We start from the raw sequence: 14,500 nt of genomic DNA, 5'->3' as shown, positions 1-14,500 counted from the left end.
ATCATCTGATTTTTACTTGATATATTAATGTAAAGTTTTCGCCTAATGCTCAGATGTATTCATATGAAACCTTTGTTTATTTACAAGCAAAACCAAAAACTAGTCGGCAGAAAAGTGGTCTGCTGTGATGGTTAAGATCTCTAACTGGATACGTAACTCATGCCTGCTTTGTGATGTTGAGAAATCCTTTTGAAGTTTGCAAAGATCCAGATTCAGATGTGACAAGGCAAGGAAAACATTTCAGTACTAATGGTAAACAGTTTTGCATCTCACTTTAAGGGACATATTTAAAAGATTGCAGCAAATTTAAATTTAGTTTTATGAATTTCAGAAACACAAAAGAAGTAATTTACTCAGGCGTCAGAGAATTACACAAATACCATGAATTGGTCACATATGAATTACCAATACTAAATAAAAAGTCCAACTCTATCATTGTAGGGCTTCAACTAAATATAATTATATATTTTGGGAAAACAAGATAAAATAACTGGATATTTTAGTAGTGTGTAAAATATGACATGATTATATAATAGACTAAATACTCAGAAACCCTTTTAGATATAACAGTGGATTGGATATTCAGTTCTTTGCAAAAGTATATATACCCCTTGAATGTTTTTTAAATGTTTTGTCCTATTACAATCACAAATGTCAACAGATTTTACTGGCAGTTTATGTGACAGAACAGCACAACAAAAAAAGCAGAGCCCAATTTTGAAGTGGAAGATAAAGAACACATGTGTTTTAAAAGTATTTTACAAATAAAAACAACACATGTATTTGTAATCAGGTGCCTTTACCCTGATATCACTAGTTAAAATCTAGAGCAACCAAATGGAGGGACAGATTAGAAATCAATATCACCAGCTTTTAATCAGACATGCAACCAAAAAGGTCCATTGTAAATCTGGAGGAGCTGCAGAGATCAACAAGACATCTGTTAATTGTGAACTTCATAAATTTGATCTTTACAAAATAAGTCATGATCCATTGTCTTTCGTTAATGCAAGATCAAGTCTCAGAAGTGAAATGTCCAGGAGGGCCAAGAAACAACAAGCATTGTGTGGAGGAAAACCAAACCTGCAAACCACCATTAACACACAATGCACAATTTCACTCAAAATTAATGTTTGATTCAAAATGATTATTCGTAATGAATTCTGATTTAGTCTATAGGTGTGCAAAGCATTCTCATGATCTACTCCATTCTGGTTTGCAAGGCAGAGTGACTAAGGGAGACATTAAAGTGTCTTTTTCACATTTATTAAATTTTAAATATTAATGCATGCATGGATGTAATAACTCCCTGCCAGAAATCTTCTGTCTTGCTTTTAATAAATTGATCAAGGAGCGAGCACCACACCATTCTGCAGACAGTCTTGTCCAAAGAGGAGTTTCATTTTCAGTGGTCTTTTAGTCAACAACTGTAAAAAATGTATATATTTCCTCACCACGTCAGACATTTTAAATTGATTCTGAATAGTAGTAAATGAGAATCATAATTCTTATGTGAATCAATTTTTAGCACATCTCTGCTGTTAAATATGGTGGTGGCAACATCATGCTGTGGCGAGGCTTTTTTTCAGCAGAGACAAGAAAACCTGTTAGAGGCTAGAATAGACTTGAATGGGGTCAGTATCAACTTGCATCAGGACAATGATCCTAAACATCTGTTAGTCTGGTCTAGTCAAAGTCTAGACCTAAATCCAGTTGAAACGCTGTGCCAACTGCTCCCAGTCAAATCTGACGGTGAAGAAGAGGAATAAACTTCAGTCCCTTGATGTGTAAAACTGGAGACGACTAATCCCAAAGGAAGCTGTAATCGCAGTGAATGGTGAAGCACATCACACTTTTTAGATTTGTGTTTGCACAAAATTTGTGATTGTAATGTGATGAAATGTTCAAGGGGTGTAATTCTAAACCTGAAGCGCCACAGCTAGTTTTAGAAGTAAAACTCCAGTCAACTGTTTTATTTGGTAATGCAACTTTTCATAAATAACAATTTTCAAAAGTACTTTGGGTTCAAACTGAAAGCAGCTCTTTAAATTTCCTTAGTAACCTCCAAAAATACACTACAAATACAGCAGTTGATCACTCCAGACATATTTCAAGAGAAAACATTCAGGATCAAGTTAAACAGCTTTCCAGTTTCTGTAAATTACAGATAAACTCTCATCCAGTCGTCAGAGGCGGAAGTATAACATGCTGATACTTGTCAAATTTCTTAAATGGGAGGCAGCAAACTCTATGCTCAACTTCACTCCACAAAATCCTTCCATACTGTCATTTCTCTGTCTGTCCCGCCCCTCTGCCCATCTGCTGGGGTCAACAGTGGCACAGAGTAATTAGCACAAGTTACCTCCAGACCATCTGCTGCATCCACCTGGAAGGATTTAAGCACCAACACACTTGTTCTACAAAAAACAACCAAAAACAAAACAATGGCAGCTCTCTGTCAAACTCACCCAGAAATCCCAGATTTCAGCTGTGGAAAGGATTCATCACAGAAAATATAACTTTAAGATTGAACACTCAGTTTTTTCTTTACTCCACAAACAGGAGAACCTGCGACTACACCTCCTCCTCCTCTCTGTGACTCCGTCGCTCACTCTCACACACGCTCAAGTGTTTCTCTGAAGCCTGGCTTTTGTTCCTGTGCGCTCTGTGAAAATGACTTCAGTGGGACTGTGTCCTGCCCAAATTCCTCCCACTGCAGGCTTCAGCTCACAAAGCCGCACAGACTGAGCAGAACTGACAGCTATGTTAGCCTTCGGGGGCGGAGGAAAATACAACATATGCCCAACCTCACACACACATCATTGGCTAGGCAGTCATATTTTTGTCTGCCGCATGTTTGCATGTGTAACCTTATCTATCGCTGACATATGGAGTGTATATCACCGTTATTCTTTCTCTGAGAGAAGTTGTGGGTCTATGATGGGACAAATGCCAAGACTGACAGGCAGCAAGTGCTGCTCCGGCATGTAATCGCCTCTTCGGCATGCAACAGGCGGCGCATAGGAAACATGAATGAGAAGGTAGTTGGTAGAAAAAAAGAGTGAATAACACAAAATCAATAGAAATATTCCTGCATGTTTACACTGATTTGTTTTACTTGTATTTACAACCTATTAAGTGTCTAGTATTTGCTCTAATAACAAGATTTTAAAGTATTTTTTAATGTGAAAGACCAACTAAAAGCAGTGCGTAGTTGTGAAGTGAAAGAAAAATGATATATGAACTTTAAAAATCTGAAAAGTGTGGCATACATCTGTTTTCAGTAACCTCTCCCAGCCCCTCCAATCCCAAGCCAGTTTGTAGAAGCACCTTTGGGGTTTATCAATTTTGTGGACAAATTAAAGTTTTTGACCATTCTCCTCTCTAAAATAGCTCAAAATCAGATATATTTAATGAAATGGGTCAATGAGTGTTAATTTTTGATCTTCATTTGGATTTAGGTCCAGAGTTTGACTGAGTAATATGAACACATGACTGTTTTAATCTAACCCATTTTATTGTAGCCCTAGCTTTTTGTCTAAATGTACTGTCCAGCTGGACAATAAATGTTTCGCACCAGTCTCAATCTTTTCCCAATCTCAAACAGGTTTTCTTCTAGTATTGGCCCATTTGTAGCTCCACCCACCTTCCTAATTACTCTGACCAGCTTCTCTTTATGAATTCCTGGCTTGTCTTGCATCAATGTGAACTTAATTTGCTAATAAGTTGACTTCTAATGTAACTGAATGTGCTGAGTTTTAATTATGGATGTCAGGGTAAAGGGATTGATTACATGGGTATTTTATTTATAAACACTGTTAATTTCTACTTCACTGTTCTGCACTACAATCCCAATAAAATACATTGAAGTCTGTGGATGAAACGTTAACAAAGTGCTGAATCTTTTCAACAAAAAAGCAGCAAACAATTAACTTAGTGAACTAAGAACTGATAAAATGATATAAAAAGTGAAACCAGACGAGTCACATAGAAGCTGAACTAAAAACAACAATGGCCTCAGAGGCAGAACAGACTGGCAAGGCTCCTGCTAATTGGTTTGATCAGAACCGCTGCCGACAGAAGAACCCAACCAGACACCCTCCGAGGCTCTGAGAGCCAAACAAATTCATTTTAAACACATAAAAGGCAGGAAAGGAAAGGGGCTGAAATTGAAAAACCCTATGAGATGTACTAATTTGCAAAACAGAATAGAAGTCATGGATTGTGTCTAAAAAATTGTAAAGAAATACAATGTTATTCATTCTGGGGAAAAAATAGATAGCCTATAAAAATCATGAGGTTTTATTCACCTAAATATATTAAAAGGTATGTTTCTATGCTCCAGATCCTAACTAAGTACTAGAGAAGCAGTCATTGGTTGGTGCCTACAGGAAAATATTATGGATCAGATTACTGGACTACAAATCACGTCTTGTTTATCTGATGAATTATATTTTTAAATATTAGACTTACAAAAACAATTAAGCTACTGACTGACAGCTTAATTTTTAATATCAGCTTACCCACTGTTCTGTAGCTCTGTGGAGGGATGCTCGACTGTTTCTGGCACCTCAGTTTTCTCAACAGGGACTCTGAATGGCTCCACAGGTGGGACCTCGATGGGTTTTTCTTCTGGCTCTTCTAAAAGCTGCTGCTGCTGCTGTTGTAGAGTCTCTGTTCTTGGCTCGTTTGGTTGTAAATCTTCTAGATTTGGTGTTTCTCTGACTTCTACCTCATTTCTGGCTAGAATCTCTTCTGTCTCTTGAGCAGGTTTTAGGACGTTAGTGTGCTCTGCTGCTTCTAAAACAGACTTCCTGTCAAACAACTTTTGAGATGATTCTTGTTCCAAAGGTTTTGTTTTTTTGGATGATTCTCCTGGGAGCTCAGCCTTCGAGGTCAGATCTGCCAAATATTTTATTGGTTCAGGAAGATCCACCTTCTCTAAAGGTTTAGGAAGATCATCTGGCCTCTTCACAGCACTTGGACATGAGCTTTGAGCTGCATTTTCCTCTGCTTCCTCTGGTGGAAGGATCACCTTGTCTGATATCAGTGCAGAAGGAATCTCCTCAGTGGGAGTTACAAACTCAACCTGAGGAGACTCCAGAGATGGGAGTGGTCTGGGAAAAGAAGAATAGAAGAAAAGGGTTAATGGAGCTGTTGCTTGACAGCAAAAGTCCAAACAAATGACAAGTTTGCGTGGGTTTGTGAAGGTTGTGTACACAGAAATGTTGACGGTGTGTTTGTGTGAGAAAAGGCTCGTTGTCTCCCTGGAGATGTCACAGCTGATGTCATCCTTTTGAACATAATAGGCTGCTTTACTTTCATTAGAGTTCAACCAGCAGTCATATGACTCAATTCAAACACAAAGTGCAGCTCTGTGTTTACATCCTCATTCATATTCATTGTCACGATGCTCTCCTCAATAGCGCTCCAAACAAGGCCTGGACAGGGTGTTACTGTGAAGTCGATTTAAAAACAGAAATGATTTTTTTTTTTTTTAATGTCTGCCTGAATTCAAAGACAGTAAAGGAATACTTCAGATTTGTTTTGTTGTGATGCTCCGTGATGATATTATCAGTAATAGTTTCCTGGAGTTGAGGTTTTAAACAATTTTAGTCATTTATTAAATGGCTCCTCTTGGATGAGTTTTTATTGTTGTATTGCAGTTTTGCCACTGCAAGACAAATTTCTCCTATGGGAGACTAATAAAATTATCTCATCTTATTTAACAAAATTTTCAAAATGAGTTGGGACACAAAATGAATGAAATAAAAATAACATAATTAATAAAAAAAAAAAGTGTTGATATGTGGTTTTAATCAAAACAAAACTATATTAAGGACATAGTAAGGATTATTATTCACAATTAACAGATTCCCTAACTATCTGATTACCATTCCATCAGTGAAGATTGGATTTAGGATGCATTTTTAATTTGTCTTTCAGACTGTTTTGTCGACAGTCAAAACAAACATCAGAATAAATCCAATAGCTTTGGTCTTGCTTGAGTTGATTAAAATATAGCTTGTTGTCGGTGATAATTATATTATCTTCACTTCCTTAGCAAAAACTTCTTTCGGTTGTAAAAATGTCCTTCCTTTGAATTTACATTCATTATGCTTAACAATTGTAAATATCTTTTACTTTGAATTTTAGTCAGATCAAAGGTAGAACAAATTAGTTTAAGGTTTTTGTGTTTTTTTATTTTTTGTTTTTGTTTTGTTGCAGAGAACGTGAATATAATGCAAACTTCAGCATGGTGTCGTCTGTCTGACCTGTTCTATACGGATGAACTGAAGAACTACCCACAGCTGAAGCCCAGTATCCAAATCTGTCTAATGATGCCTCCCAGTGATCACAATGTGACTTTAGCCTTCTACGTCTCTACATATGTACTAAGAAATACTATCTGTCAGCTACAGGTACGGGAACCAGAACTATGAATACCTTTGAGAGAATATGACCACAATAAATCCAAATCCAAACTACCAACTAATGTGATCCCTTTAGAACAATTTTAAAAACTGTATGAACATGCTATTGTGTTTACCTCAAGGCATCTTGTGTATTCACTTGTTCGCTCTGAGAGAGGGATGCAGTGTCTTTTAAGGCTTGAATCCAGTTTGTTTCTGGTTCCTGGGATCCTTGCTCTGGATCAGGACTATCTAAAACTTTTTGCTCAACAAGAGAGGAGCAGACAGGAGTCTTTTCAAGAGGTTTTGCATCACGCCAAGAAGCAGTGGCAGGGGGCTTTACCTCAGCACTATCATGGGGTTCTGGAAATGCCACTTGATCATGGCGTTTCTCTGACTCATTAGGAGACGGGATGGTGGTCGAAGTAACAACAGATGGTATGATGATGGTATCAGTACTTCTTTTATCTATCACACTATCGTCTATTTCAATTTCCTTAGCACAGCTAACGCCCCCTTCTGAGGGACAAGCAGGGGTTTCTATGCTGCTCTGTGGCACGTCATTGTTAAAGAGACTGGACTCTGATTCTGTTCCACTTTCTTTATCATTTAAATTTAAAATCACTTGCTTTCCTGCATTTTCATCACTATCAGCTACTTGCACCCCCTTCTGTTCCCTATTCTCTACCAAATCTGCCTTGTCTTCTTTTGGGATTTCCTCATCATTAGAGCTTTTTATGGCTGCTTGTACTACTTGGCTGCTGTCTGTGTCAGAGGTTTTATTGCAGCTTTGCAGCTCTGCATCCTTAATGTCACCCTTAATGTCTTTAGCTGAGGCAGCATTAAAGTCCTCTTTCCTAGTTTCTGCTTCCCCAACATTTTGCTGTGTGCTAAACCCCTTCGGATAAACTTCATTAGCTTGGTTTGAACTTGAAATATGAGTATCTTGACTGTCTGTGCTGACTTTTGATGAAACTGAGTGTTGGCTAGCTGAAGTCGAAGCAAACTCAATAGATGCAGCACTGTTTTTTAACATTTCACATGTTCTGTGCTGGTCCATGTTAGTTGTTTGTTCTGGCTTTGTGTTTCTGTTTGACTCATCTAGCTCTAACCCAGGGTCTTTATTCACATCTAATCTCTGCCCAATCTTAAATACTTGAGGGCAAACAGTTACTAACCCTGAGTCAACTGATGCTTTTCCATCTGCACCATTTTCACTTCCATTTAAATCCACAGAAAAGCCAGATGGCACCTCTTCTTTCACTGCAAATCTAAACAACTCATCCTTGTTGACTGATTCAAACAAACTCTGATCAGAGCAGTCTCCCTCCTCTGGACCTGCAGGTTGAGTCCAATTGGAAATCTTTTCTTTGCCGTCAGCGGTTCCACCTGACATCTCCTCTGTGGAATGTGTGGATCCCAGACACTGCTCCCTTTGCTCTGGTTCTTGAGCAAAACTGTTTAGATCTTGCAAGTCCTGCGATTGGCCAAAAGCTGGGCTCAGATCTGGTGCAGTGTCAGAGTCAGAGCTACATTCCAGTACTGCTGTCAAAATTTGGCCCAAACTCTGGTCATAAACAGTCTGAGTTTCAGTGTTGGACTCCAACTCAGGAGGTAAAAATCTTTTGGATGTTCTGCTGGAAGTTGAGGAAGTTTTACTTCTACATTTAGATGGAAAGCTCTTATTGCTTTCTTCTTCGTTTGGTATTTCTGTTGACGGTGATTCAGTCTCCATATTGTGTTTACATTGTGGCTGCAGAACTGCTGCTCCCATAAAAACAGCCTCTTTATCTGGTCCATTATACTGCTGCTGCAATGTTGGGTCTGTCTTTCCTGTCTGCTGCATTTTGTTATCTGCTGCTTCCTCTTGATTATCCATGGCTATGTCTTCTTTTAGTTTCTTTATTTCCCCCATACTATCATTTTCAGTGTTAACATATGTCTCATTAGTAGGGTAGTTGACACATGCTAGGTCATCTCTGTTAGATGTTTCAATAGTAGTAGAATCTGGCTTATCGAGACATGTTGGCATTATATTACCAGATTTTTCCTTTGACAGTACATCATCTGCAGCTGAAGTCTGGGCTGCAACAGTCAAATTTTCCACTTCTGAACAAGGATTATTCAAATTCTTGGTGCAAGATATCAGGAGTTCATCATCAGAGTGCTCAGTACAATCTCTATCCTTCAGCTCCTGACAGGTTTCATCTGTTCTCAAAGTGGCACTACTGTGATTCAGATTCTTTACTAAAGGCATCTGGCTCATTTCACCACCCTGATTGCATGCCACCTCTCTGGAGATGCTGGTGCAGTCCTCATCAGTACTGCGGGTACCTGTGTTCTCTGAAAAAGAGACATCGCAGTCGGTAATAAACTCCAGGTGACTCATCATTGGTCCAGGAGGCTGTAATGTAATGGGTGAGTTGCTGACAGAGCCAGTCTCTTCCTTTGTCAAACCAGTAAAACCACCCATGAGTACCTCAGTAGACCCCATGACATCAGTAATGACTGGTCCAGTTTGAGGGGTTTCATCTAAACAGAAAGGCTGAGAGGTGGGCTCTAGCGGTTTTGATCCAGAGCATGTTGAGGGGTCAGCTTCAGATGCATTATGCTGGTTCACTTCTTTTTCTTCAAGGGTCACAGGAGCATCGTGTTTTGAAGATAAAACTTCCTGCAGGCGTTTAGTCTCACCTGAATTTTGAGTCTCACTGTCAATGTCATGTTCTTCCTTACCCATCTGCTTTCCCTCAGTGGGAGAGAAAAGTTGTCTTGAGCATCCCTCGGCTTCGGCCATTTCCTGTAAGTGTATAGCATTTTTTTCATGGTGATCATGATCTAAGGCAATTTTGTTAGTGTCGCCTTCACCCAAAATGGCCATTCGTTTTTCTTGAACCTCATTTGAACCATGCATTTCTTCTTCATCCTTCATCAAACCTGTACTTGTGGAGTTTTCTGGCATATCAAAGCTGAGGTGATTGGGGAAGGTATAACTGGCCTCTGTCACAGGATGGTGCAATGTCTCATGAACAGTCAATGGAGGCAAAGAAGCACAGTCCAAATCTAGAACTGGCATGTTTGTAAGAGTCTCAGAAGAGCTGAGCTTAAAATTAACATCATCAGCAAAGTGAACTCTGTTACCTCCACTGCTGGTGCACAGAAGGACTCCTCTTCCAGTCATGTTGGGACTACCACTCTCACTCTGGGTATTGGCTGTACTTTCAGGTGTTTTCTCTTCAATGCTACGAGGTCCAACCTGTTGATCCGATCTTGCTTTTTGCTCACTTCGCTGTGATGTATTCAAAGGCTGAGGTGAGGTAAAAGGCTGGACGATGCGGTTGCAGTTCCTTTCCGCGATGATTGATATCTGACAAGGTTGTTCCAAAGACAGTGCTTCCTCTGAAACCAGTTCTTGTATTGGTTCAGTCTTTATCTCAGCGTCTGTATTGCTGGAGCTCTGCTGCTGCTCAGAGTAAGAGGGAAGAGGTAAAACTGTCACGTCATGCTGCTTGTGATAGAAACGCTCCTCTTCAGAGCCCTCTGGAATGGTAGCGATCGGCTCACCCCAGCACGGTGACTTCAACTGTGACTCGGCAACATCACTGGGCGGACTCGCTCCCGTCTTGACTGATGACACCCCTCCAGCAGAGCCTTTCAGCTGGCTCGGTAAATTGTTCTCTCCAGCAAGCCCTCCTTTTTCTCCTACCTCCCCTCCTCTTCCTTCCCCTCCTTCTTCCGATCTTTCTAAATGTGCACCACTGTGATCCTGGAAATCAAGACCAAAGGTATTCGTACAGCCTGTGGAGAATAGCAGCTCCTTTTCAGCGTCCGTCTCCTCAGCTGGTGAGATCGCTGTGTCTGTGCTGTGAATGCAAGCCTCTCTCGGTTCCTTAATTTCAGCCTCAGCCAAGTTGTGTGGCATTTTGCTGCTGCAGCTTTCCTCACATTCAGTCTCCCCCTCTTTGGCCGAGAATGGAAGCGTGCAATTTCCTTGTGAGCAGATTAATGAGATGAGGTGGGGGCTCTCCTGGAGTTTGCCTCTTTTTACATCCGCAGAGGCAGGATAGTCTGCTCTTCCATCCAGTTTGCCTTCTCCTGCTCCTTCTTCACTCTCTGCAACTGCTACAGTAGCCACCGTCTCCTGTAGATCACGGCTCACACTTTCTCCCTCTCCCTTGTTTTCTATCACTTCTGACAGTGTGGGTGTTGTCAGTGGCAACGTATTAACCACTATTACAGCATTTCCAAGGCCACTCTCCACACAACCGTCTCCCACACAAGTTCTGCTGTTGGAGAGTACGCTCTGATCCTCTGCTGTGGGTATTTTTGTTTCTGTAGTAACTATAGCCTCCTTTCTCTGTGCATTCCATCCCTTTTCACTAGAATCACCTTGTCTGGTAGCTGTAGTTTGGAGATTTGTTGCTGGTGTACTGTGGATGCCATTTTCTCCTTCAGTTACATGTTGCTCACACTCTGAGCTCTGACCATTACTCATATTCATATTGTTGTGATTCTCTGACTGATGGGTCCCCTGTGAAAGGGACTGCATGGAGTCAGGTGAACAGGCTGAGGCAGTAAGATGATCCAGACTGCTTTGAGGGGAAGACTTTTGCATTCCCACGGGACTCAGCTGTTGCTTGTAATCAGTCTCTTCCCCACAAGTCAGAAGCTCAGAGTCTAGCTTTGACACAGACGTAGCATTTTCTGCTAAATCTGTGTGAGTACCAACATATGATAGTGACAGAGCCCGTTTTTCAGTTTCGGACTGCCAAAGCTCTGTCTTTGCTTCCTGGTCACTCTGGGCACTCTTTTCTATCTTCTTCTTTGTCTTGTGTTTCTTTTTCTTTGCTTCTTTTTGCGGTCCAACTTGTTTCTCAGATTTTGATCTTAACTGATTATCCTCCCTTTGCTTGTCTGTTTCTTTTTTTGATCCTGATGCTGTTACATCTAAACCATTTGACTCATCTGTGGCCTCTGGTATTCCTCTTGGGCTTTCTTCTTTAATCTCTGTATCAAAATTATTTGAGCTGTTTATCTCAGTAGTGACACTCACTCCAACTTGTTCATTTAAAGTCTTTAAGTCTCTCTGTTCTTTTGGAGATTCCTTATTTGTATCTGATTTCTCCTCTTGTTCATTCATCTCCATTTTTGACTTATGCTCTGAACATTTCTCCATGCTCTGATTTGCTTCTACTTTATTTTCCATCTCTGTTTTCCTAGAGTTACTCTCCTTTCCTAGAATGTAATCCCTAAAACTAAACACAACTGTATCCATTTGACTGTGTGCTGCCTCACTGTTTCCATGTGTACTCTCGTTTCCAAGGGCCCCGTTGCTATGTTCTGGCTGCACTGCAACTGGAAGTGGGGAGAACGATTTGCTGGACTCATTAACCATCCCCTCATTGGTTGCCTTCCCTACTACATCCTGAGTCATTCCAGACTCCTTAGAAGAGAGCATGCCCAGCGACGCCATTTGTTCTTCGCATTCTTGGAAGGCCATTTGGAGTTCCTGGTCCAAGAAGTTGGTTGGGGAAGGTGTCAGGGGTCCCGGCTGAGGTGAAGAATGGACATCTGGGATTGCTGGCTGGGTGCCATCTGGCCTGAGATGAGGGCAGGGTGACACAATTAGGACGAGACAGACAGCTGCTCATTCCACGATGCCTTCGAGCATTGCTATTGGCAGAGCAGAAGTCCATGCTCAGCAAACACAACACCCAGTTGCACGTCAAGATGCTTGGGATGGCCCTTCCTGAGCAAGAACTGAATATCAGCTGTTTTTAATATTATGGGAGTTATAGAACATGCACATCTTTTTACAAACAGACCAGAGAACAAACTATTTCTAATTAACTTCATTAAATCAGTTTCCACTGATCCTTAGTGTCTCGCTATTTAAAGATGTGCAACATTAAAGTTTCATGAAGCTGTTAATTCAAACACATTCAGGAATTCACACTGAAACTGCCATTTTTGTTCATGTTCACCCTGGATTCATGCAGACATGCTTCTGGCAGGTAGTCGCAGTGAAATTTAAATTTGTCAACAGAGATCTATATGGACTAGACGTCACTAACAAAAACAAAAAAAATCTAATCTTTTTTAGATCAGCATAGGCATCAGAATCATAACACTTTTCGGTGTGAATGCTATATTATGGGTGAGGTGTTAAACAGGAAGTCAGCAGAAGCAAAAAAATATAACAGGCTTGAAAGGAAATTGTATTTTCTATAACTTGTTAAGATGTATCTTCACTTCATTATGGCTGCTACTTAAACACACTGTGACACATTAGGCAAAATTTCACCATGTGTGAGAGTAGTTGCTTTACATAAAAAGAAAACCTGTTAAATAAATTGGGATTTGAGATGGTAAGAGAACAAAAAGTGGAAAGGTGTATCAATACTTTAGAAAGAAGCTTATATTACTAGTTAAAATGGCTTTAAAGATGGCTTTAAACAAAAACACTTGAATGAGCAAGGGTGGGTACATTCATATGAATGTATTATTTATTAGCCTTATTTAAAATTATTGTTGCATTATATGCAGTGTCCTGAGTTTTGCTCATCTCACTTTTTAATAAGCCATCTAAAAAGGAAGAGCACAACTACATAGCTACAAAGAAAATGACTGTACAACTAAACCGATGAGTCAGTCGGAGGAGCATTAAGCAGAGAAGTAGACAAGAGGCCCAGGATAGCTTAGCGGAGAGGCAGAGATCCATAGCTCAGGCAAGAAAGATCTCTATTAGTTGTGCACTCCACTAATGAGACTGTTATGAAAAATGTCTGCCACAAGCCAAGTAGGACACAGCAAACATGTGGAAGAAAAAAGGTGTCAGATGAGAACAAAAGTAAAATCTTCGGCCAGGGTAACACAGGAAGGAAACTGTTTAAGACTTAAGACTTTATTCCAGGCTGAACTTTACATCAGAAGTAGTGCGTTAACCTTGAAAGAAAACTGCTAGAAAACTGTAAATAGGTTGCTTCTTGTCAAAACGTCAAAACTATGTTTCTCGTTTTAGGAGACTTTTCAGCCAGACAGATGAAATACCTGAGTCCCTGTTTAGCTTTTAATTAGAAGTACAGGAAATACCAGGTTGTGTCATAGTTATTTGCCCTCATTCTTCTTGCTTATTCTGTTTGGGTTTCATCGTGTGTTGAAACATTACATTTTTTTAATTTTTTTTCAACTCTATACCAAAACCAACCGACAATAAAACAGCTTTAAAAACAAACTTCTCTCATGCCAATCCACAGAAACCAAACCAGTTGTTTGTGTTTAGTCTGCAGTAAAGTTTAGGTGGAGGAAAATCATTATTATTCCCTTCATCCGTCAGCTGTGATTGCACTCCTTGTATTCTTGTAAACACAAAATCTCTTCCAGCATGCTGCTCACTAACCAACCTGCCATTCAAGCCTGTATCTAATTCTCTTGGCACTTTGCACTAAAGGGCAGAGCAGTAAAAAAAAAACTCCAGTGTTTCCAGCTGGCAGGCATCAAAATGATTCCTGCTGCTGCCTGAACAAAGCAAATGTCTCAAACAGCAATCCATCTTCAGACTAATAAGTCTGCAGTGAGTAGGCAATAAAGAGCTGGATCACTGTCTACCATACTTCTCTTTTTGGAGTTTGAGCTGTTAAATTATCAAGTCAAACATTATCTATACAGCAGCAGGGTGTGAGATTTTCAGTAAACATTAAAGTCTTGATGCAGATCATGAAAAAAAAGTGTTCACAGATAAGCCACTTTATCATGAGGAAATTAATCACCACAAATCAAAATAAAACCTGCGTCAACCGGCAGCATCACAACAGCAACATCATTGCAATCAAGCATGAGTTAGAAACATTAGATTAAGCCCAAGCGCCCTGATTTATAATGCTATGATCTCATTTACAGCTAACCACAGTCCCATGGCAGAGACGCATGCCGAATCATGTGCTACCTTCTGTCTAAAACTTGCAGTGGTCCACCGACATTCATGTGATGCTGCAGGCCCACCAGCAGAGGGTTCACCTGCTCACATTTCCTCCCATCGGAGCTAGAATGAGCTCTGCTGACAGGTCCATAAAAGCAAACATGGAGACACA

General features: G+C 40.2%; 1 protein-coding gene across 13 annotated transcripts in view; it reads right to left on the bottom strand.

Moving 5' to 3' along the window:
* tacc2 (transforming acidic coiled-coil containing protein 2) overlaps positions 1-14,500 on the bottom strand; it is a 62,767-nt gene that overhangs the window by 36,585 nt on the left and 11,682 nt on the right. For 8 of the 13 annotated variants that reach the window (XM_023327393.1, XM_023327394.1, XM_023327396.1 and 5 more), the window contains exons 1-2: positions 6,551-9,545; positions 4,524-5,117 (exon numbers count right to left, since the gene is read on the bottom strand). In XM_023327393.1, coding sequence (XP_023183161.1) covers positions 4,524-5,117; positions 6,551-9,486 — 3,530 coding nt within the window. In that variant the 5' untranslated portion in view covers positions 9,487-9,545. Of the gene's footprint in view, positions 1-4,523; positions 5,118-6,550; positions 9,546-14,355; positions 14,464-14,500 lie in introns of those variants that run through there. The other 5 variants (XM_023327401.1, XM_023327402.1, XM_023327403.1 and 2 more) reach the window with 3 other exon arrangements.

Source organism: Xiphophorus maculatus, chromosome 22 (assembly GCF_002775205.1).
Source record: "Xiphophorus maculatus strain JP 163 A chromosome 22, X_maculatus-5.0-male, whole genome shotgun sequence".
Classification (NCBI taxonomy): domain Eukaryota; kingdom Metazoa; phylum Chordata; class Actinopteri; order Cyprinodontiformes; family Poeciliidae; genus Xiphophorus; species Xiphophorus maculatus.
The sequence above is the reverse complement of the archived record's forward strand: the minus strand, read 5'-3'. Positions and strand labels throughout refer to the sequence as shown.